This window comes from Oncorhynchus mykiss, chromosome 12 (genome assembly GCF_057628025.1).
Source record: "Oncorhynchus mykiss isolate SJ-2025 chromosome 12, ASM5762802v1, whole genome shotgun sequence".
In the NCBI taxonomy this organism is placed as follows: Eukaryota; Metazoa; Chordata; class Actinopteri; order Salmoniformes; family Salmonidae; genus Oncorhynchus; species Oncorhynchus mykiss.
This window is the reverse complement of record NC_143033.1, coordinates 5,076,688-5,102,785: the sequence shown is the minus strand read 5'-3', so window position 1 is coordinate 5,102,785 and position 26,098 is coordinate 5,076,688. Positions and strand designations below refer to the sequence as shown.

Below are 26,098 nucleotides of genomic sequence, written 5' to 3'. Positions count from 1 at the left end.
CTGAGACAGACCAGGAAGGGCCTGCAGTGGTCCAGACCAGAGGGGCCTAGAAAGGACTTATGAGGGATGAGGTAGGTTGGGGGAGCAGATAGGTAGGCAGATAGACAGGCCCTCCCAGCCGACAGTATCCCATTAGGCTGTGTGACTGAAAAGCCTGGAGGGGCCAAGCCTCCCCATGCCTTCACCTCTCATCCCCCGGGGTCATCTAAAGGTCAGGCAGGGAGCCAGCCAGTCCAGGGGAGCTCAACTGAAGCTGTTAAATATCATAGGAGAGACATTTAGACAGACAAAGACATTTAGACAGGCACAGCTAGGAGAAACCTTTAGACAGGCACAGCTAGGAGAAACCATTTAGACAGGCACAGCTAGGAGAATCCTTTCAGACAGGCAAAGCTAGGAGAAACATTTCAGACAGGCAAAGCTAGGAGAAACCATTTAGACAGGCAAAGCTAGGAGAAACCTTTCAGACAGGCAAAGCTAGGAGAAACCATTTAGACAGACAAAGCTAGGAGAAACATTTAGACAGGCACAGCTAGGAGAAACCTTTCAGACAGGCACAGCAAGGAGAAACCTTTCAGACAGGCAAAGCTAGGAGAAACCTTTCAGACAGGCAAAGCTAGGAGAAACATTTCAGACAGGCAAAGCTAGGAGAAACCATTTAGACAGGCAAAGCTAGGAGAAACCTTTCAGACAGGCAAAGCTAGGAGAAACCATTTAGACAGACAAAGCTAGGAGAAACATTTAGACAGGCACAGCTAGGAGAAACCTTTCAGACAGGCACAGCAAGGAGAAACCTTTCAGACAGGCACAGCAAGGAGAAACCTTTCAGACAGGCAAAGCTAGGAGAAACCTTTCAGACAGGCAAAGCTAGGAGAAACATTTCAGACAGGCAAAGCTAGGAGAAACCATTTAGACAGGCAAAGCTAGGAGAAACCTTTCAGACAGGCAAAGCTAGGAGAAACCATTTAGACAGACAACGCTAGGAGAAACATTTAGACAGGCACAGCTAGGAGAAACCATTTAGACAGGCAAAGCTAGGAGAAACATTTAGACAGGCACAGCTAGGAGAAACCTTTCAGACAGGCACAGCAAGGAGAAACCTTTCAGACAGGCAAAGCTAGGAGAAACCTTTCAGACAGGCAAAGCTAGGAGAACCATTTCAGACAGGCAAAGCTAGGAGAAACCATTTAGACAGGCAAAGCTAGGAGAAACCATATAGACAGGCAAAGCTAGGAGAAACCATTTAGACAGACAAAGCTAGGATAAACATTTAGACAGGCACAGCTAGGAGAAACCTTTCAGACAGGCACAGCAAGGAGAAACCTTTCAGACAGGCAAAGCTAGGAGAAACCTTTCAGACAGGCACAGCTAGGAGAAACCTTTCAGACAGGCAAAGCTAGGAGAAATATTTCAGACAGGCAAAGCTAGGAGAAACCATTTAGACAGGCAAAGCTAGGAGAAACCTTTCAGACAGGCAAAGCTAGGAGAAACCATTTAGACAGACAACGCTAGGAGAAACATTTAGACAGGCAAAGCTAGGAGAAACATTTAGACAGGCACAGCTAGGAGAAACCATTTAGACAGGCAAAGCTAGGAGAAACATTTAGACAGGCACAGCTAGGAGAAACCTTTCAGACAGGCACAGCAAGGAGAAACCTTTCAGACAGGCAAAGCTAGGAGAAACCTTTCAGACAGGCAAAGCTAGGAGAACCATTTCAGACAGGCAAAGCTAGGAGAAACCATTTAGACAGGCAAAGCTAGGAGAAACCATTTAGACAGGCAAAGCTAGGAGAAACCATTTAGACAGACAAAGCTAGGATAAACATTTAGACAGGCACAGCTAGGAGAAACCTTTCAGACAGGCACAGCAAGGAGAAACCTTTCAGACAGGCAAAGCTAGGAGAAACCTTTCAGACAGGCACAGCTAGGAGAAACCTTTCAGACAGGCACAGCTAGGAGAAACCTTTCAGACAGGCAAAGCTAGGAGAAACCTTTCAGACAGGCAAAGCTAGGAGAAACCATTTAGACAGGCAAAGCTAGGAGAAACCTTTTAGACAGGCACAGCTAGGAGAAACCTTTCAGACAGGCAAAGCTATTTAGACAGGCAAAGCTATTTAGACAGGCAAAGCAAGGAGAAACATTTTAGACAGGCAAAGCTAGGAGAAACCTTTTAGACAGGCAAAGCTAGGAGAAACATTTTAGACAGGCAAAGCTAGGCAAGGAGAAACCTTTTAGACAGGCAAAGCTAGGATAAACATTTTAGACAGGCAAAGCAAAACCTTTTTAGACAGGCCAAACCTTTGAGATGGGCAAAACCTTTGAGACAGTCAAAACCTTTGAGATGGGCAAAGCAAGCTCATACACATCACCCACACCAGGTTCCTTTAATTAGGGCACACTGTAGCAAAATGTTTTGCAACGGAATAGGAAACATTGAGTTTCTTATTCCACATGTTCAGTTCCTTTTTTTAGTCCGTTTTGTTCCATTTGGTGCCTAATTAAAATACAAGTCGGCTCTCCACTGACTTACACAGCCAGGTACTCTGTCCTAGAGGTATAGTGACCAGGCCCAGCATGACAGGCCAGCCATACAAACTGGCTCGATGGAAAAGGAAAAATATTGAATCATATACATTTCATGTCAATGGTCATTGGCAATGTATAATCACAGTGTTTGTTTGGTCTGAAGGTTTATTTCTGAATGTTAAAAAGCAGATTGTAGTCCTCAGTAAGTAAAAGCTGAGTTTAGTTTAGAGGCGGGGAGGGACTGCCCATTAGGGGAACGAAAATGTAACTGAGGGGTTTTAAAAGGGGCAATCTGGGATTCAACAATAAAACAGTAACCATGCCACTTTTTTTTCTATAAAGGGCTGATGGAACGTAACCAGAGTCAAATGAATAGATGGAGCTGTGGATGCAAGGACTTGTACCAATCCCAGATTGTCTCTTTAAAGAGTCAGATACACCGAGAATGTAGCATAATAAATGAATCAGTTTAAGCTTAGAGAGATCTGTTTCCTTGTTCGGGCTGCGTCTCAATCCACCACATCCTACTACGTCCTTGAAAATCAGCCTTCTCATGAAAACATCTGTAGCATCCGAACGGTTTGGCCTAAAAACTAGTATGAAAAGGTGAGACTCACGAACACGATGGTGTTCTTCGTTTTGCCCCACAAGCCCCACCTGACTTATATAAAAGTAACCCATACGTATTGAAGGGAAGTAATGAGGTCGTTTTGTGCCAACAAAAATAAGGTGTTGAATACGTGTAAAATATATATATATATATATATATATATATATATACATTTCCTGAGCTTTCTTATATATATCATTGATATAGGACTGACTCTTCACTTCAACCTTAACCCTTATGATTTGTGTTTTTGACTGGCTTTTTTTTGTTGCCATTTACGAATGTGTTATATTTTATCAAATGATACCTAAAGGGGTCCTAAAAAAATTCTAAATCAAATAGCTAAATGATCCATAGTATGACCTTCTTAAAACAATTCCAGATGTCAGCTTAGAACCCCGCCCTAACAGCTTAGACTTTTAAGAATTACATCACAATGGATGGGGCGGCAGGGTAGCCTAGAGGTTAGAGCGTTGGACCAGAGAGTTGCAAGTTCAAATCCCCCGAGCTGACAAGGTACGAATCTGTCATTCTGCCCCTGAACAGGCAGTTAACCCACTGTTCCTAGACCAGTTAACCCACTGTTCCTAGGCCAGTTAACCCACTGTTCCTAGGCCAGTTAACCCACTGTTCCTAGGCCGTCATTGAAAATAAGAATTTGTTCTTAACTGACTAGTTAAATAAAGGTACAAAAAATGGATTGATTTTTAATAAAGCAACTGCCTTGTAGCTGTCAAAAGTCAGTGGAGTAGCTAGTTAGCTAATATTTCGCTAGCTTTAGCTAGTAAGTGAACTGGCACTGGCAGTATGTGATAATAAAGAATGGATTAAATCATTTCTCCATCATCTTGCTACGTAGCTAGCTCGGTAAAGCATTTAGTGTTATAGTGTGCATTGTGCTGCACTTACCACCCCATTTGTTTCATATGAAGCGTCTCAGTTAGGAAGCTAACGCTAGCTTTCGGTAGCTAAATAACTAATGAGCACATGCACGTTATCAAACTGAATCTGACACAAAAAAAAATCCTTCTTCAAGAACAAAACTCCTTAGCTAGTGGTGTAAAATATGTGAAGACCAGGGAAAAAAAAATTGATTATGCAGTTGTATTGTTTTAGTTAAAACAATTGTGATGAAAAAGGGGTGATTACACCAGGAGAAGGGGGTGATTATACCAGGGGAAGGGGGTGATTATACCAGGAGAAGAGGGGTGATTATACCAGGAGAAGAGGGGTGATTACACCAGGAGAAGAGGGGGTGATAACACCAGGAGAAGGGGGTGATTATACCAGGAGAAGAGGGGGTGATTACACCAGGAGAAGAGGGGGTGATTACACCAGGAGAAGGGGGTGATTACACCAGGAGAAGGGGGTGATTATACCAGGAGAAGAGGGGGTGATTACACCAGGAGAAGGGGGTGATTATACCAGGAGAAGGGGGTGATTACACCAGGAGAAGAGGGGGTGATTACACCAGGAGAAGGGGGTGATTACACCAGGAGAAGAGGGTGATTACATCAGGAGAAGGGGGTGATTACACCAGGAGAAAAGGGTGATTACACTAGGAGAAGGGGATGATTACACCAGGAGAAGAGGGTGATTATACCAGGAGAAGGGGGTGATTACACCAGGAGAAGAGGGTGATTACACAGGGAGAGGGGGGTGATTACACCAGGAGAAGAGGGTGATTACACAGGGAGAGGGGGTGATTACACCGGGAGAAGAGGGGGTGATTACACCAGGAGAAGAGGGGGTGATTACACCAGGAGAAGAGAGGGTGATTACACCAGGAGAAGAGGGGGTGATTACACCAGGAGAAGAGGGTGATTACACCAGGAGAAGAGGGGTGATTACACCAGGAGAAGAGGGTGATTGTACCAGGAGAAGGGGGTGATTATACCAGGAGAAGAGGGTGATTACACCAGGAGAAGGGGGTGATTATACCAGGAGAAGAGAGGGTGATTACACCAGGAGAAGGGGGTGATTACACCAGGAGAAGAGGGGGTGATTACACCAGGAGAAGAGGGGGTGATTACACAGGGAGAAGGGGGTGATTACACCAGGAGAAGATGGGGTGATTACACCAGGAGAAGGGGGTGATTATACCAGGAGAAGGGGGTGATTACACTAGGAGAAGAGGGGGTGATTACACCAGGAGAAGGGGGTGATTACATCAGGAGAAGGGGGTGATTACACCAGGAGAAAAGGGTGATTACACTAGGAGAAGGGGATGATTACACCAGGAGAAGAGGGTGATTACACCAGGAGAAGAGGGTGATTACACAGGGAGAGGGGGGTGATTACACCAGGAGAAGAGGGTGATTACACAGGGAGAGGGGGTGATTACACCAGGAGAAGAGAGGGTGATTTCACCAGGAGAAGAGGGGGTGATTACACCAGGAGAAGAGAGGGTGATTACACCAGGAGAAGAGAGGGTGATTACACCAGGAGAAGAGGGGGTGATTACACCAGGAGAAGAGGGTGATTACACCAGGAGAAGAGAGGTGATTACACCAGGAGAAGAGGGTGATTACACCAGGAGAAGAGGGTGATTACACCAGGAGAAGGGCCCTCTTTTCCCCTTTTCCTCATCACTCCTGTTGTCTCCCCCATCTGGAGGTTTGTGCAGTCAGAGTGCCACGGTAAAACCATGGTCGTGTTAATTACCAAGGCCGCAGGTTGTCGGAGACTTGACATGTGTATTAATGACAGATTGGCACTGTTTTATACTGCCCATGTCGTCAATGTGGGTGGCAGCGCCAGCGTGTAAAAACTGTTACTTTCTTTATGCGTGTGCCAACGGTCTGTCATTGCAGTGAACGGCAACTGCTGCCTAACAGGTTCAGACGTAGAGTTACCAGCTGTCTCGGCCTCATGGACGCAAGCAATGATTTTCCCAATTACAACTTTTGATCATTTGTTTCTCTCCCCCCCCCCCCCCTCATAACTTGGTGCTCTGCTAATGTCAAATGATGACTCCGGCAGTTTAAATTCAGCGTGATAATTCTCTTTCTAGAAGTTAGAGCTCAGTAGAAAACTGCTGAGTGTGAAAAGAAGAAGGAAAAAAAAGGTTAGAGGTGGTCTTCCTGGTCACCTTTGACCTATTTCATTCCTCTCTCACACACACACACAAACACACACACACACACGCGCGCGCGAGCCAGTGTGCTCTCAGTTTAGATAGCCAGTAGTATGGACGTCGTTAGAGTTGTTTACTCAGTTGTCAGGAGACGCCGAGGCTGAGGGAGAGCTTATGTTGACATTTTGACCCAGCCAACAGCGTTATCCTTTGGACATCAAAAAACACCTCGGGCCTGGTCTGGGAAATGGCTCCAGCTGCCTGATGTGTCTGGATCTGAGCGCCTGTCTAGGTTTTGGTCTGGGAGCATGAGACATGAAAAGAAAAAAGGGGATCTATACCCATGGACATACATTGTGTTCGTTAATTTGCCTCGTTCTGACGGGCTGTTTTTCCAGTTTAGTAATTATATTTCTAGGGTTTAACAGCACAAATACCTGACTCAACTATCTATACCCATGGACACACATTGTGTTCGTTCATTTGCCTCGGTCTGACGGGCTGTTTTTCCAGTTTAGTAATTATATTTTTAGGGTTTAACAGCACAAATACCTGACTCAACTACCCAGTACTGTGAAGCCAGTGTCCGACCTGGCTGGTGATACACTACCGTAGAGATAATCATCAAGCTGGACATGCTCCCAGCTCCGCTCTCCACCTCCACTGTAAATAAACTAAAAAATGGTTCTTCGCCTTTAAACGTTCCTTTGGAGAACTCTGGCCCGATTAAAGAACCTTTGAGTGAAGTGTGGGGTTCTTGTCGTGGCATCTACGGTTCTGTAGAATTCTCGAAGGTTCCTGACGTGTATGGAAGCCTACAGATGTTTCCCTTTCATAGCACACTTACCAGTGTTGTTGTTGTTGTTGTTGTCGTCCCCCCAGTGTAATATTTCTACTGTTGATTCAAGAGTTAAATTCACACTGCGAAATGTGTGAAATGCAGAATGTGATTGCAGGCCTGACGCGACCTGTAAAACAATGAGTTTCAGGCCAGTCTATTAGGGTAAAACTAGGCCCCCAAAGAAGGCTTACATGTAAAATATTATCTTAAATAATTACATTTTAATGATGACATATTTAATTAGGATCTCACTTGGTGGAAAGACACAGGACTGAAAATGAAGAATGCATGAACCATGTCTCTCATCATTATCAAACACAGTCATGGGTGGTACTGGTAACTCTACAATTCACTTGAGAAAGGCACCCGGGGAAATATGCAAATCAAGGTAAAAAACTTACATCACTGCTGTTCAATTCCGGTCCTGGAGGGCTGAAATATTTCTGGTTTGGGATTTTTTGTATGGTTCTTCAGAGACCGTAACATGGTTCCTCTATGGCATCGCTCTCAAGAGCCTTATTCGGTTCCAACTTGCACTTTGATGTTTAAGAGTGTAGTCGGACAAGCTAGTCTGTAGCTGGCCTTTCCACCTACTGTAGCTGGCCTTTCCACCTACTGTAGTTGGCCTTTCCACCTACTGTAGCTGGCCTTTCCACCTACTGTAGCTGGCCTTTCCACCTACTGTAGCTGGCCTTTCCACCTACTGTAGCTGGCCTTTCCACCTACTGTAGCTGGCCTTTCCACCTACTGTAGCTGGCCTTTCCACCTACTGTAGCTGGCCTTTCCACCTACTGTAGCTGGCCTTTCCACCTACTGTAGCTGGCCTTTCCACCTACTGTAGCTGGCCTTTCCACCTACTGTAGTTGGCCTTTCCACCTACTGTAGCTGGCCTTTCCACCTACTGTAGCTGGCCTTTCCACCTACTGTAGTTGGCCTTTCCACCTACTGTAGCTGGCCTTTCCACCTACTGTAGCTGGCCTTTCCACCTACTGTAGCTGGCCTTTCCACCTACTGTAGTTGGCCTTTCCACCTACTGTAGCTGGCCTTTCCACCTACTGTAGCTGGCCTTTCCACCTACTGTAGTTGGCCTTTCCACCTACTGTAGCTGGCCTTTCCACCTACTGTAGTTGGCCTTTCCACCTACTGTAGTTGGCCTTTCCACCTACTGTAGTTGGCCTTTCCACCTACTGTAGCTGGCCTTTCCACCTACTGTAGCTGGCCTTTCCACCTACTGTAGTTGGCCTTTCCATCTACTGTAGATGGCCTTTCCACCTACTGTAGTTGGCCTTTCCACCTACTGTAGCTGGCCTTTCCACCTACTGTAGTTGGCCTTTCCACCTACTGTAGCTGGCCTTTCCACCTACTGTAGTTGGCCTTTCCACCTACTGTAGCTGGCCTTTCCACCTACTGTAGTTGGCCTTTCCACCTACTGTAGCTGGCCTTTCCACCTACTGTAGCTGGCCTTTCCACCTACTGTAGATGAACAAGTTAAAAGGTTGAATATGCAATATGTACTCATTTTCATTGGTCATTTCAGTGAATAACCCTTTGGCTGAGAAATGAAGGATTGTGTCTTAAATCGCCAGCTGGCTGCAGTGATTATGGTCTGACACTGTGTGTGGAATACCTAGCTATGAAGGATGACAGTACACATAAACAGCTGCACTGGCTTGTAGGATGAACACACCCACACACACACACACACACACACACACACACACACACACACACACCAGCACACACACACACACACACACACACACACACACACACACACACACAGTGCCTGGCGTTTATTTATTTAGTTACTGTGTAATGTTTTGGGAACTGCTACTCAGCCCCGGTTACCATTGGTAATATATATATTGCTGCGCTGTATGGAAAGGAACTATATTTAAGGCTTACCATATGTTATATTAATTGGTAGGAAGGATTGGTGACGACGGCTGCGTTTTTAGGGAACACGTAGCAGAGTGACTGGTTGGGGAGCACGTAGCAGAGTGACTGATTAGGGAACTCATAGCAGTGTGACTGGTTAGGGAGCACATAGCAGAGTGACTGGTTGGGGGAACTAGTAGCAGAGTGACTGGTTGGGGAACACGTAGCAGAGTGACTGGTTGGGGAACACGTAGCAGAGTGACTGGTTGGGGAACACGTAGCAGAGTGACTGGTTGAGGAACACGTAGCAGAGTGACTGGTTGGGGAACACGTAGCAGAGTGACTGGTTGGGGAACACGTAGCAGAGTGACTGGTTGGGGAACACGTAGCAGAGTGACTGGTTGGGGAACACGTAGCAGAGTGACTGGTTGAGGAACACGTAGCAGAGTGACTGGTTGGGGAACATGTAGCAGAGTGACTGGTTGGGGAACACGTAGCAGAGTGACTGGTTGAGGAACACGTAGCAGAGTGACTGGTTGGGGAACATGTAGCAGAGTGACTGGTTGGGGAACACGTAGCAGAGTGACTGGTTGGGGAACATGTAGCAGAGTGACTGGTTGGGGAACACGTAGCAGAGTGACTGGTTGAGGAACACGTAGCAGAGTGACTGGTTGGGGAACGTGTAGCAGAGTGACTGGTTGGGGAACACGTAGCAGAGTGACTGGTTGGGGAACACGTAGCAGAGTGACTGGTTGGGGAAACTAGTAGCAGAGTGACTGGTTAGGGAACACGTAGCAGAGTGACTGGTTGGGGAACACGTAGCAGAGTGACTGGTTGGGGAACACGTAGCAGAGTGACTGGTTGGGGAACACGTAGCAGAGTGACTGGTTGGGGAACACGTAGCAGAGTGACTGGTTGGGGGAACTAGTAGCAGAGTGACTGGTTGGGGAACACGTAGCAGAGTGACTGGTTGGGGAACACGTAGCAGAGTGACTGGTTAGGGAACACGTAGCAGAGTGACTGGTTAGGGAACACGTAGCAGAGTGACTGGTTAGGGAACACGTAGCAGAGTGACTGGTTGTGTCAGTACTTGGATATTACATACTCTCAGAAAAAAAGGTGCTATCTAGAACCTAAAAGGGGTTTGGGGTTAGGGTTCGGTTTAGGGGTTAGGGTTAAGGTTTAGGGTTGGGGGTTAGGTTTAGGGATTAGGGTTAGGGTTGGGGGTTAGGGTTAAGGGTTAGGTTTAGGGGTTAGAGTTAGGTTTAGGGGTTAGTGGTTAAGGTTTAGGGGTTAGGGTTAGGTTTAGAGATTAGGGTTAGGTTTAGGGGTTAGGGTTAAGGTTTAGGGGTTAGGTTTAAGGGTTAGGTTTAGGCCTGTGGTAGTTAGGCTGTGGTATTTAGGACCTACATGCCTGTGGTAGTTAGGCTGTGGTATTTAGGACCTATAGGCCTGTAGTAGTTAGGCTGTGGTATTTAGGACCTACAGGCCTGTGGTAGTTAGGCTGTGGTATTTAGGACCTACAGGCCTGTGGTAGTTAGGCTGTGGTATTTAGGACCTACATGCCTGTGGTAGTTAGGCTGTGGTATTTAGGACCTACAGGCCTGTAGTAGTTAGGCTGTGGTATTTAGGACCTACAGGCCTGTAGTAGTTAGGCTGTGGTATTTAGGACCTACAGGCCTGTGGTAGTTAGGCTGTGGTATTTAGGACCTACAGGCCTGTAGTAGTTAGGCTGTGGTATTTAGGACCTACATGCCTGTGGTAGTTAGGGCCTACAGCCCTGTGGTAGTTAGCCTGTGTTAGTTAGGACCTACAGGCCTGTGGTAGTTAGGGCCTACAGCCCTGTGGTAGTTAGGCTCCATGAAAGGCTCTGACTTTGTTGACACACTGCCACGCTACATGGCTTAGTTTGTGAGGACAAGGAGAGACTCCTTCCTTTTGTGACGTGCCGCAACCTGAACCAACAATGCTTCACTTCACCTAGAGAGTGGGGGGAGAAGAAGAAGGAAGGAGAGGGGTGGGGAAGGAGAGAGGAAGAAGAGGGGTGGGAGGAGAGAAGGGGGAGAAGAGGAGAGGAAAGGAGAGCTGGAGAGAGAAGGATCCACTCTGTTTCCTTCTCTTCCTACTTCACTGAAGCTGATCTACTCTCTGTTTCCTTCTCTTCCTACTTCACTGAAGCTGATCCACTTGTTTCCTTCTCTTCCTACTTCACTGAAGCTGATCCACTTGTTTCCTTCTCTTCCTACTTCACTGAAGCTGATCTACTCTCTGTTTCCTTCTCTTTCTACTTCACTGAAGCTGATCCACTCTCTGTTTCTATAATTTACCAGTGGCCATAGTCAGTTAGTTGTTAAAACACTAAAAGTGCACATTAAGCTAAAAGCTCCCAGGCATAATACCACCACTACAATACAACATGACTGACTCGATGACCCTTTATGTGTTTTTTTTTACTTAATGAGAATCAATATAACCAGAGTAATGTTGAAATAACCCAAGTAATGGTGAAATAACCAGATTAATTGAGAAATAACCAGATGTATGGTGAAATAACCAGAGTAACAGTGAAATAACTAGAGTAATGGTGAAATAACCAGATTTATGGTGAAATAACCTGATTTATGGAGAAATAACCAGAGTAATGGTGAAATAACCAGATTCATAGTGAAATAACCAGATTTATGGTGAAATAACCAGAGTAACGGTGAAATAACCAGAGTAACGGTGAAATAACCGGAGTAACGGTGAAATAACCAGAGTAAAGGTGAAATAACCTGAGTAATGGTGAAATAACCAGAGTAATGGTGAAATAACCAGAGTAATGGTGAAATAACCTGAGTAATAGTGAAATAACCAGATGTATGGTGAAATAACCAGAGTAATGGTGGAATAACCAGAGTAACAGTGAAATAACTAGAGTAATGGTGAAATAACCAGATTTATGGTGAAATAACCAGAGTAATGGTGAAATAACCAGATTCATTGTGAAATAACCAGAGTAATGGTGAAATAACCAGATTCATTGTGAAATAACCAGATTGATGGTGAAATAACCAGAGTAATGGCGGAATAACCAGAGTAACGGTGAAATAACGAGAGTAATGGTGAAATGACCCACGTAATAGTGAAATAACCAGAGTAATCGTGAAATAACCAGAGTAACGGTGAAATAACCTGAGTAATTGTGAAATAACCAGAGTAATTGTGAAATAGCCGGATGTATGGTGGAATAACCAGAGTAACGGTGAAATAACCAGAGTAATGGTGAAATAACCAAATTAGTGGTGCAATAACCCGAGTAATGGTGAAATAACCAGAGTACCGGTGAAATAACCAGATGTATGGTGGAATAACCAGAGTAACGGTGAAATAACCAGAGTAATGGTGAAATAACCAGATTAGTGGTGCAATAACCCGAGTAATGGTGAAATAACCAGATCAATGGTGAAATAACCAGAATAATGGTGAAATAACCAGATTAACGGTGAAATAACCAGAGTAATGGTGAAATATCTCTCCTGGTTTGTTGTATTTCACTTGGACTACTCTGTGAGAGCTGAGCTAGATATAGTGTTACAGTGAGTTAGCCGGCGCTGCCATTCCCACGGCTCTGAGAGGGCTGGCTGGCGAGTGTTACCAGACCTAGTTTGCTTTAGCCTGATCCTGGAGTACCAGGTGGGCAGGGGTTGAACATTCGGGACTTTACTTTTGTTTCAAGCACAGTTTTAAGTATTTGAAAAGATTTCAAATAGTATTCGAACCCAGGTCTGGTTGGCTAAGTGGCACGGCCTTGGTCCTGTTGACTTGCAGCGTCTCTGAAACAGAGAGACTGAAACAGAGACTGAAACAGAGACACCTGACCCTAACACGAGAACTGTGTTTTTATTGCAGGTCACTTCCTGGGCAACAACACAGTGATTGATGTGCTGAGGAGTCAGGGCTATGAAGTGGAGCACACTCCTGCAGGGCAGCCCATTAACAGGTAATAATACACCTCTCGCTGTCCTCACCAACACATAACCACTACCCACCCTCCCTCTCTCTATCTGACTACCCACAATCCCACCTCCACTCTAAACCTCCCACCACACCCTCTCTATCTGACTACCCACAATCCCACTTCCACTCTACCTCCCCCACCGCACCCTCTCTATCTGACTACCCACAATCCCACCTCCACTCTAAACCTCCCACCACACCCTCTCTGTCTGACTACCCACAATCCCACTTCCACTCTACCTCCCCCACCGCACCCTCTCTATCTGACTACCCACAATCCCACTTCCACTCTAACCCCCCACCACACCCTCTGTATCTGACTACCCACAATCCACCTCCACTCTAACCCTCCACCGTACCTCTCTATCTGACTACCCACAATCCCACCTCCACTCTAACCCCTCACCGTAACTCTCTGACTACCCACAATCCCACCTCCACTCTAACCCGCCTACCGCACCCTCTCTATCTGACTACCCACAATCCCACCTCCACTCTACCCCCCCCCCCCCACCGCACCCTCTCTATCTGACTACCCACAATCCCACCTCCACTCTAACCCTCCACCCCACCCTCTCTATCTGACTACCCACAATCCCACCTCCACTCTAATCCTCCACCGTACCCTCTCTATCTGACTACCCACAATCCCACTTCTAATCCCACTCTACCCCCCCCACCCTCTCTATCTGACTACCCACAATCCCACCTCCACTCTAACCTCCCCCCCCCACCCTCTCTATCTGACTACCCACAATCCCACCTCCACTCTAACCCTCCACCGTACCCTCTCTATCTGACTACCCACAATCCCACTTCCACTCTAACCCCCCCACCGTACCCTATGTATCTGACTACCCTCCAATGTCTTCTGAAGACTCAATCTCTCCTCAAAGATGAATGTCTACAGATTGTTAATACCATTAAAATGCCTTGAAGTAGACTTGTATAGACATGAGGGGCATTTTGATGTGGATGTTTGGCGAATTGAAAAATAAACAAACTAGCCCAGTGTGTCAGAGTTAGTGTAGTGTAGGTGGTGTTACTGTGAGGTCAGTGATATTAGCGATGCTCGTAGTATCGTAGACACAGTGCTAACCTCATCAAGCCTTGTTGTCCTCACACCGGCCAACGTCACGCTGTCTTATTTATTTATTTTATCAGTTATTTTATCAGGTAAGTTGACTGAGAACATATTCTCATTTACAGCAACGACCTGGGGAATAGTTACAGGGGAGAGGAGGGGGATGAATAAGCCAATTGTCTTAAGACTGGTTTTACAGTTGGTCTGTCGATATGTCAGTAGACAGTTGTCGCAGTGACCATTGTGAACATTCTATTGTCGTCCGACATCCAACTTGTCGTTGCCGTTATGAAAAACTATAGAAACACAGAGAACGACGCGCTGCATGACATCAGCAGCACGGTGGTAAAAAATAGCAATAATGTTGTGTTTTAACTCCAATAAACCCATCTGTTTAAAAATGTATTTTAGTATATGTTAATCTAGCAAACCAGGCAACTAAAACTTTCTAAACTATGTTTTGGTTCGTTTCTGGCTTGTTAGTTAGCTAGCTAGCTTTAAGTTAGCTGGCTAGCCAGTTCAAATAATGGCCACATCATAACTGACAACGTCAGCTTGTTAGTTAGCTAGCTAGCGTTAAGTTAGCTGGCTAGCCAGTTCAAATAATGGCCACATCATAACTGACAACGGCAGGTGGTAGCTAGCTAGCTAGCGTTAAGTTAGCTGGCTAGCCAGTTCAAATAATGGCCACATCATAACTGACAACATCAGCTTGTTAGCTAGCTAGCTAGCGTTAAGTTATCTGGCTAGCTAGCTAGTGTTAAGTTAGCTGGCTAGCCAGTTCAAATAATGGTCATATCATAACTGACAACGTCTTAACTTAAGCTAATTTTAATTCATTATTACAAGAAAATAAACTTACAATAAGATCATTATTTACAAGTTAACGGCGAGCTAATTACAGAAAATGGTTTTACGGTTGTGAGTGTGATTAAATAAAAGCAAGGCATTCTATCAAAGAATTTTAGACCTCTCATTGCTCTCGTCAGTCAGGTAACCACAACATCGGACACAGCGACAGGGTCAAAGTTGAACTTTTTTCATCTGTCTGCCAGAAGGGTGAAGCGACAGTCGCAGGGACAGTCTACGGACAGTCCCCCGGAGTATAAATTGAATGATGTTTTGACCAGCGGCACTTGTCGCATTCTAAATGTCTACAGACAAAGTATAAATCAGCCTTCAGACCTGACTGCTACTATACATTATACACATTGTAGATGATAGTATACACATTATACATGTTAGTATACAGCATGGTAGTATACACATTATAGATGATAGTATACACATTATACATGTTAGTATACAGCATGGTAGTATACACATTATACATGGTAGTATACACATTATAGATGATAGTATACACATTATACATGTTAGTATACATTATACACATTATAGATGATAGTATACACATTATACATGTTAGTATACAGCATGGTAGTATACACATTATAGATGATAGTATACACATTTTACATGTTAGTATACAGCATGGTAGTATACACATTATAGATGGTAGTATACACATTATACATGTTAGTATACATTATACACATTATAGATGATAGTATACACATTATACATGTTAGTATACACATTATACATGGTAGAATAAACATTATACATGGTAGTATACACATTGTCATGTTGGTATACACATTATACAAATAGTATACAGCATGGTAATATACACATTATACATGTTAGTATACAGCATGGTAGTATACACATTATACATGTTAGTATACAGCATGGTAGTATACACATTATACATGTTAGTATACAGCATGGTAGTATACACATTATACATGTTAGTATACAGTATGGTAGTATACACATTATACATGTTTAGTATACAGCATGGTAGTATACACATTATACATGTTAGTATACAGTATGGTAGTATACACATTATACATGTTAGTATACAGCATGGTAGTATACACATTATACATGTTAGTATACAGCATGGTAGTATACACATTATACATGTTAGTATACACCATGGTAGTATAAACATTATACATGTTAGTATACAACATGATAGTATACACATTATACATGGTAGTATACATTATACATGGTAGTATACACATTATACATGGTAGTATACAACATGATAGTGTACACATTATACATGTTAATATACAACATGATAGTATACACATTATACATGATAGTATACACATTATACATGGTAGAATACATTATACATGGCAGAATACACATTATACATGTTAATATACAACATGATAGTATACACATTATACATGATAGTATACACATTATACATGGTAGTATACATTATACATGATAGTATACACATTATACATGGTAGTATACATTATACATGATAGTATACACATTATACATGGTAGTATACACATTATACATGGTAGTATACACATTGTCATGTTGGTATACACATTATACAAATAGTATAAACATTGTACATGGTAGTATGCACATTATACATGGTAGTATACATGTTATACATGTTAGAATACACATTATACAAATAGTATACACATTATACATGTTAGTATACACATTATACAAATAGCATACACATTGTACATGGTAGTATACACATTATACATGTTAGAATACACATTATACAAATAGTATACACATTATACATGTTAGTATACACATTATACAAATAGCATATACATTGTACATGGTAGTATGCACATTATACATGTTAGTATACACATTATACAAATAGCATATACATTGTACATGGTAGTATGCACATTATACATGTTAGAATACACATTATACAAATAGTATATACATTATACAAATAGCATACACATAGTACATGTTATTATTATACACAAGACATAATTTCAGAAACTAAATAATTACTGCAAATTATACACACTTCAAATACATTATACATATTAAACACATCATAACAAAGGGTTACACGGTGACCTCCATCCTTCACTGGTCATTGTAAAATATTTGACCATTTGGACGTTCTGTTGTTTCAGGGCATGAGAATGTCTTCCTGTGGGCGAAGTGACCATAAAGCCCCAATGCCACACAGCCTGAATACAATCTGAGTACATAGAATGAACAGGCCCTATCCCACTATCCACATGATCAGCTACAGAACATCCCAAGGGTTCTTGTAAAATTCAAACGTTCACAAGCCGAATGGACTCTTTGTGTTTTCAGAGCAGTAGTCTAGGCTACACACAGTTCCTCCACTCCACACATGGAGTTTGAATGTTGATTTGTGCCGCTCTTACTCTGTTGTAATTGACTACATGCTTTTAGTGGTCTAGGTCCCCTGTCAGACTGGTGGTACAGCGTGATACCAGTGTCTGGTGGTACAGCGGGATACCAGTGTCTGGTGGTACAGCGGGATACCAGTGTCTGGTAGTACAGCGGGATACCAGTGTCTGGTGGTACAGCGTGATACCAGTGTCTGGTGGTACAGTGGGATACCAGTGTCTGGGGGTACAGTGTGATACCAGTGTCTGGTGGTACAGCAGGATACCAGTGTCTGGGGGTACAGCGTGATACCAGTGTCTGGTGGTACAGCGTGATACCAGTGTCTGGTGGTACAGTGGGATACCAGTGTCTGGGGGTACAGTGTGATACCAGTGTCTGGTAGTACAGCGGGATACCAGTGTCTGGGGGTACAGTGTGATACCAGTGTCTGGTGGTACAGTGTGATACCAGTGTCTGGTGATACCAGTGTCTGGTGGTACAGCGGGATACCAGTGTCTGGGGGTACAGTGTGATACCAGTGTCTGGTGGTACAGCAGGATACCAGTGTCTGGGGGTACAGCGTGATACCAGTGTCTGGTGGTACATTGTGATACCAGTGTCTGGTGATACCAGTGTCTGGTGGTACAGCGGGATACCAGTGTCTGGTGGTACAGTGTGATACCAGTGTCTGGTGGTAAAGCAGGATGCCAGTGTCTGGTGGTACAGCAGGATACCAGTGTCTGGTGGTACAGTGGGATACCAGTGTCTGGTGGTACAGCAGGATACCAGTGTCTGGTGGTACTGCGGGATACCAGTGTCTGGTGGTACAGCGGGATACCAGTGTCTGGTGGTACAGCAGGACACCAGTGTCTGGTGGTACAGTGTGATACCAGTGTCTGGTGGTACAGCGGGATACCAGTGTCTGGTGGTACAGCGGGATACCAGTGTCTGGTGGTACAGTGTGATACCAGTGTCTGGTGATACCAGTGTCTGGTGGTACAACAGGATACCAGTGTCTGGTGGTACAACAGGATACCAGTGGCTGGTGGTACAACAGGATACCAGTGTCTGGTGGTACAGTGGGATACCAGTGTCTGGTGATACAGCGTAATACCAGTGTCTGGGGGTACAGCGGGATACCAGTGTCTGGTGGTACAGTGTGATACCAGTGTCTGGTGGTACAGCGGGATACCAGCGTCTGGTGGTACAGTGTGATACCAGTGTCTGGTGGTACAGCGGGATACCAGTGTCTGGTGGTACAGCGGGATACCAGTGTCTGGTGGTACAGCGTGATACCAGTGTCTGGTGGTACAGCGGGATACCAGCGTCTGGTGCTACAGCATGATACCAGTGTCTGGTAGTACAGCAGGATACCAGTGTCTGGTGGTACAGCGTGATGCCAGTGTCTGGTGATACAGCTGGTCTTGTGGTACAGCGAAATACCAGTGTTTGGTGGTACAGCGGAATACCAGTGTCTGGTGGTACAGTGTGATACCAGTGTCTGGTGGTACAGTGTGATACCAGTGTCTGGTGGTACAGGCTGGGGTACAGGCCGGGGTATCCTGGAATGACATTGACCTCATCCCGGCAGTAGATTATTCCTGGCTATTCTTTAAAAGTGCCTTCCTCACCATCTTAAATAAGCATGCCCCATTCAAAAAAATTACAACTAGGAATAGTTATAGATATAGTTCAACCACTCTTTCTTATCGTCTGAGATTCCTAAAGATTGGAAAGCGGCCGCGGTCATCTCCCTCTTCAAAGGGGGAGACACTCTTGACCCAAACTGTTGCACACCTATATCCACCCTGCCCTGCCTCTAGACCCAAACTGTTACAGACCTATATCCATCCTGCCCTGCCTCTAGACCCAAACTGTTACAGACCTATATCCATCCTGCCCTGCCTTTAGACCCAAACTGTTACAGACCTATATCCATCCTGCCCTGCCTTTAGACCCAAACTGTTACAGACCTATATCCATCCTGCCCTGCCTCTAGACCCAAACTGTTACAGACGTATATCCATCCTGCCCTGCCTTTCTAAAGTCTTCGAAAGCCAAGTGAACAAACAGATCACCGACCATTTCAAATCCCACCGTACCTTCTCCTCTATGCAATCTTTTTTCCCGAGCTGGTCATGGGTGCACCTCAGCCACGCTCAAGGTCCTAAATGATATCATAACCGCCATCGATAAAAGACAGTACTGTGCAGCCGTCTTCATCAACCTGGCCAAGGCTTTCGACTCTGTCAATCACCGTATTTTTATCGGCAGACTCAACAGCCGTGGTTTATCTAATGACTGCCTCGCCTGGTTCATTAACTACTTCTCAGACTGAGTTCAGTGTGTCAAATCGGAGGGCCTGTTGTCCAGACCTCTGGCAGTCTCTATGGGGGTGCCACAGGGTTCAATTCTCGGGCCGACTCTTTTCTCTGTATACACTGTATCAATGATGTCGCTCTTGCTGCAGGGGATTCTTTGATCCACCTCTACGCAGACGACACCATTCTGTATACATCTGGCCCTTCTTTGGACACTGTGATAACAAACCTCCAAACAAGCTTCAATGCCATACAACACTCCTTCTGTGGCCTCCAACTGCTCTTAAATGCCTGGCTGGTCCTCGCTACATATTCTATGCCAAACCCACTGGCTCCAGATCATCTATAAGTCTTTGCTAGGTAAAGCTCTGTCTTATCTCAGCTCACTGGTCACCATAGAAACACCCACCCATAGCACACTCTCCAGCAGGTATATTTCACTGGTCATCCCCAAAGCCAACACCTCCTTTGGCCTCCTTTCCTTCCAGTTCTCTGCTGCCAATGACTGGAACGAATTGCAAAATTCACTGAAGTTCTAAAAGGTTGCTGGATCAAGTTGACAAGGTTGACAAGGTAAAAATCTGTTAATCTAAACAAGGCAGTTAACCCACTGTTCCCTGGTAGGCTGTCATTGTAAATAAGAGTTTGTTCTTAGCTAACTTGCCTGGTCAAATAAAAAAACAATTGGGGAAGGATACTTGTACAAGCTAAATTAAGTATGCTGGTTGCCATATGTATATGATTTTTAAATTCAAGGGACTTATAGAATATAACTTTTAAACACCTTTTATGGATAGCCTCCATTGCAAGGCCAGGATAAACGATGCATTGCTGTTGAACCAGACTTCATTATAGTAGCCTAGGGCAGGGTTCCACAATTGGCGGCCCGCGGGCCGAATTTGACCAGCGGGTGCTTTTATTTGGCCACCCAAGTTTTCTGAGCAAAAAACCCCCGAAAATCACCTCCAAATTATTTTAATTTTGAAAATGTGTTTCCAAGTATTCCCACCATAATAGAGAGACGCATGTGATTGTAAACAAATGTAAGCCAGGTTTGACGTCATTATGTCTTCATCTAATATTATATCTGTTTGGGCTTCTTTCGGTCAATTTGCAGTCTACAAATTATTTGTAATTATGTCCCACGCCCTGACATCCGCTCAACAAAAGATTGGCCTGCGGCTGAATCTAATCCCTATCCTACTTGAACAAGTGAAATGAAGTATGCAGATATGTGAATTCTGAATAATGAAAAATAATGCTTGGTTTTTAATCAATTTAAACTAAATGGGGGGAAACCTAGGCTTGTTCTAACCCGTTGCATTATGGGTTGGGTATGTAGGCTTCTTCTAACCCGTTGCATTATGGGTTGGGTTTGTAGGCTTGTTCTAACCCGTTGCATTATGGGTTGGTAGGCTTGTTCTAACCCGTTGCATTATGGGTTGGGTATGTAGGCTTCTTCTAACCCGTTGCATTATGGGTTGGTAGGCTTGTTCTAACCCGTTGCATTATGGGTTGGGTATGTAGGCTTCTTCTAACCCGTTGCATTATGGGTTGGTAGGCTTCTTCTAACCCGTTGCATTATGGGTTGGGTATGTAGGCTTCTTCTAACCCATAATGCATTATGGGTTGGGTATGTAGGCTTCTTCTAACCCGTTGCATTATGGGTTGGGTTTGTAGGCTTCTTCTAACCCGTTGCATTATGGGTTGGGTTTGTAGGCTTCTTCTAACCCGTTGCATTATGGGTTGGGTTTGTAGGCTTCTTCTAACCCGTTGCATTATGGGTTGGGTATGTAGGCTTCTTCTAACCCGTTGCATTATGGGTTGGGTATGTAGGCTTCTTCTAACCCGTTGCATTATGGGTTGGGTATGTAGGCTTCTTCTAACCCGTTGCATTATGGGTTGGGTATGTAGGCTTCTTCTAACCCGTTGCATTATGGGTTGGGTATGTAGGCTTCTTCTAACCCGTTGCATTATGGGTTGGGTATGTAGACTTCTTCTAACCCGTTGCATTATGGGTTGGGTTTGTAGGCTTCTTCTAACCCGTTGCATTATGGGTTGGGTTTGTAGACTTCTTCTAACCCGTTGCATTATTGTAATACAGCTAATATTATGATTAGTGTCACGTCCGCTTCTCGCACTCCCATCATCCATTGCGCACACCTGCCTTCCCTCGTCACGCCCATCAGCGATATTGGATTCACCTGGACTCACTCATCACCTGTTTATTACCTCCCCTATATAAGTCAGGTTCCCTGCTCTGTTCCCTGCTGATGCATTGATTGTTTTTGTCTGTTTTACTCGTGTGCTGACGCTGTTCCTGTCTCGTTCCATGTCCGTTCCTTATTAAACGTTTGACTCCCTGCTCTGTCTCTCTCATCCCATGTGACGATTAGGCCCTATCTTTACATTGAAAACCAAGTCTATCAGAATTACAGTAATTCCAATTAATGTAATAACCTTTTGATCTTCTAGAATAGGACTTGAAAATATAGAAATATTATTATTATTAGCCTACTCTGTTGTTTATGATTGTGTTGTCATGGACGACTGATTGTTGTTTATGATTTTGTTCTCATGGACGACTGATTGTTGTTTATGATTTTGTTGTCATGGACGACTGATTGGGCTCATTGATTCCAGTTGGAAAATAAATGCATGAAACGGCATTCACCATTTGCTACAGGAATATATTGTTTACCTTTTAGTTGGTGACTCTTTGATATCTTGATAATATGCAGCTGATTAAGTTTATCAAAGTGGGTGAGTTTGTGTCTGTTAGGCCTATGGATATATTTTTTTTTTCCCCCGGATCAGCAAGAAATAGATTGAGCAGTAAAAGCCCCATTCGTGGTCTTCTTAAAACAAACTTCTTTTTTTTTGACAGTGTGGAGCGCAAAACCACGGAGGAGTTTAGAAGGGATGAACTCTCTCAAACGGTTACTCCATGCTGGATTTGTACCATACAGCTGTTGCAAGAGAGCATTTTTCACTGACTGTCCACTGGTCGCAAAAACAATGATTGATTATGCGGCTAAAAACATCTTCAATTCGACCATTACTGGGTTCAAATACACATACTGTATACAAAAACATACGGAATACAACTGATATTGAGTTGCACCCACGTTTGCCCTCAGAACCGCCTCAATTCCACAGGGACGCTGGCCCATGTTGACTCCAATACTTTCCACAGAGTTGGCTGGATGATTCACACAGGAAACTGTTGAGCGTGAAAAACCCAGCTGCGTTGCAGATCTTGACACTCAACCCGGTGTGTCTGGAACCTACTACCATACCCGTTCAAAGACACTTCAATCTTTTGTCTTGCCCGTTCAACCTCTGAATGGCACAAATACACAATCCATGTCTCATTTGTCTCAAGGCTTAAAAATATTTTTTTTTTAACCCCGTCTCCTCCCCTTCATCTACACTGATTGAAGTGGATTTAACAAGTGACATCAATAAGGGATCATAGCTTTCACCTGGATTCACCTGGTCAGTCTGTCATGGAAAGAGCAGGTGTTCTTAATGTTTTGTACAGTCAGTGTACAACAGCCATCCACAACGAACACAATCCGTAAGGCACAAATAGCTAAATGAGAGAACAGCAGTGTGATTCACATCAATGCACTATGTAGATATCAATAATAAGTGATATACAGTGGGAAGAACAAGTATTTGATACACTGCCCGTTTTGCAGGTTTTCCTACTTACAAAGCATGTAGAGGCCTGTCATTTTTATCATAGGTACACTTCAACTGTGAGAGACGGAATCTAAAACAAAAATCCAGAAAATCACATTGTATGATTTTTAAGTAATTAATTTGCACGTATCGCCCGTAGACTACACCACTGCTGTCATCCTTACCTCCAAGAGTTGGATAATCTTTGGATGCCGACAGCAGTCGCACCATTGGAAGACAGGACAGTAGCCTTCAATTCCTGCTCTTTTCCAGCAATTCATCAAACACATTTGGTCTGTCATCATAGTGGTTGGTCTCTGATTGGTGGTCATCATTTGTTGTGTCATCATAGTGGTTAGTCTCTGATTGGTGGTCATCATTTGTTGTGTCATCATAGTGGTTAGTCTCTGATTGGTGATCATCATTTGTTGTGTCATCATAGTGGTTAGTCTCTGATTGGTGGTCATCATTTGTTGTGTCATCATAGTGGTTGGTCTCTGATTGGTGGTCATCATTTATTGTGTCATCATAGTGGTTGGTCTCTGATTGGGGGTCATCATTTGTTGTGTCATCATAGTGGTTTCTGATTGGTGGTCATCATTTGGTGTGTCATCATAGTGGTCTCTGATTGGTGGTCATCAGTTGGTGTGTCATCATAGTGGTCACTTGTGGGCAGTTGTTACCAACAAAATTGAATTTGCTTCTTTTTTTAAATGCTGATTTTGATTATCATTGACAAAACAGAAAGGTGTCCAAAAAATATTTTTCGCAAACATCCTTACGGAATTTAAAAGTAATTCTAGAAGTAATAATCTACTTTTTCAAAAGTATCTGTAGTCTGATTACAATATCTTTGCTGGTAATTTAACAGTTACAGTTAGTTATAGTTACAGTTTTTTGGGATCTGTTACATCTCATCAGTTTAAATCCAAGGTCTTTTAATAACTGTTCTCTATTTCTAACATTACTCTCTCCATCACCACAGTCGATCGATATCGGCCCCCGACCAGACGGGTCATTCTCTGGGTCAGAACCTGGATGAGTCCCCTTACCTGGAGCCGTTCCTCCACGAGCTTCATGATGAGGAGCAACAGCACCCTCTGCAGGACAACCCACTACCCAACATACCTCGTCACTCCCCCAGCCTGGAGCTGATGGACAAGATGGACCGCAAGCTGAAGAAGAAACGACGTAACAAACAGAGGAAACATCAGAGAAACGGACAGTTTAATGACCTCTGGGTCCGCATCGAGGAGAGGTGAGATGGTTGTGTGTTACTGATCTAGTGAGAAAAACACTAAAGATTTTAGGACTACAATGATATAAGTGTACTTCAGTTGGGTCGTAGGTTCAATTCCCACAGAGATCGCTTTGGATAAAAGCATCTGCTAAATGGAATATATTAAATAGCTATGGGTGGTGATTAGCATACCAGCATCTTATTGGGTCGGCAGGTAGCCTAGTGGTTAGAGCATTGGGTCGGTAACCGAAAGGTTGCTAGATCGAATCCCTGAGCAGACAAGGTAAAAATCTGTCGTTCTGCCCCTGAACAAGGCAGTTAACCCACTGTTCCCTGGTAGGCTGTCGTTGTAAATAAGAATTTGTTCTTAACTGACTTGCCTGGTTAAATAAAGGTTCAATATGATGTTATGTTCCTTAGAATGTGACATCACAGGTATTACACTCACCTCATCTAGATGTTGAGAAGCAGATATTGTCCTAGGTAGCTATCACTTTACGGCTTAAAGTCTGGCCAGTGTACTTGTCAGTACTGGGTGTTACTGCTCTGTCAAGGGGGAATCTAACCTTTAACTGACACTTCCTGTTAGAGACCATGGCAGGCACAACCACCAATCATATCACATCATAACCACCAATCACATCACATCATGAGTTTCCCCCACAACATACATGTTATTTATACATACATTTATATTTATTTGTCAAGACTGGGTTCTCTACTGGTTCAATGTTATGGAAAGGAAATACGTCCACGAAGATTGTAGCTGCAGGCAAGATAACTTTGTGACAAAAACATGATCCTATTTTCAGAAATTTGACTAAGATCACAAAGAGAGCATTGTTAAATTTGCTATGAAGAATAACCACACAATTGTTAACATGGTTGATTCTCTGACTGGTTATATATAAATATAGGGTCAATTTCCTAAACATGGTTGATTCTCTGACTGGTTATATATAAATATAGGGTCAGTTTCCTAAACATGGTTGATTCTCTGACTGGTTATATATAAATATAGGGTCAGTTTCCTAAACCCGGGACTGAAAAGCTCAGTGGAAAATGTCAATTGAAAGGGAAACCAGCCTTTAGTTTAATATAAAATATCCATGAATTATCATAGACATAAGTCGTGTTATAGCTTAACCGATTTAGCTGTTTAACTGTCAAGGCTGACAAAAGGATGAATGCTAAATTCAAAATAATCCTTTTAGTAATTTTAATTGAACAAGTACATCCAGTTGTCTTCCTCCACACGGCCAATAGTAGTTGTCAAATCTATCCTGAGGCAATGGGCGAATGGGTGGAAACTGTCTCCAGATTCAAACCGGCCAGCCGTTTGTTGAGCCAGCCGTTGATCCTCCAACATGTTGACACAGATGGAGGGTATGAATGTAATTTATCATTTCAAACACTGAAACAAATTATCCCAACTTCCATTTCTGTGTTTCTGCCTGCTGAAAGTCCAGGATCTGTCAGACGGACGGCTCGCTCCAGTCCTCGAAGGTCTCCTGGCAGCCAGAAACCGCCTGTTTCCAGACTTTATTTATTTATTCTCCATGGCAAATAAAGCTGAACATTTAGAATGCATTCCAAATGGCACCCTAT

General features: G+C 43.8%; 1 protein-coding gene across 1 annotated transcript in view; it reads left to right on the top strand.

The window, feature by feature from the left end:
• trabd2a (TraB domain containing 2A) overlaps positions 1-26,098 on the top strand; it is a 129,478-nt gene that overhangs the window by 90,433 nt on the left and 12,947 nt on the right. Inside the window, exons 5-6 of the mRNA XM_036936776.2 lie at positions 12,823-12,913; positions 24,236-24,508. Of these exons, the coding sequence (XP_036792671.2) occupies positions 12,823-12,913; positions 24,236-24,508 (364 nt within the window). The remainder of the gene's footprint in view (positions 1-12,822; positions 12,914-24,235; positions 24,509-26,098) is intronic.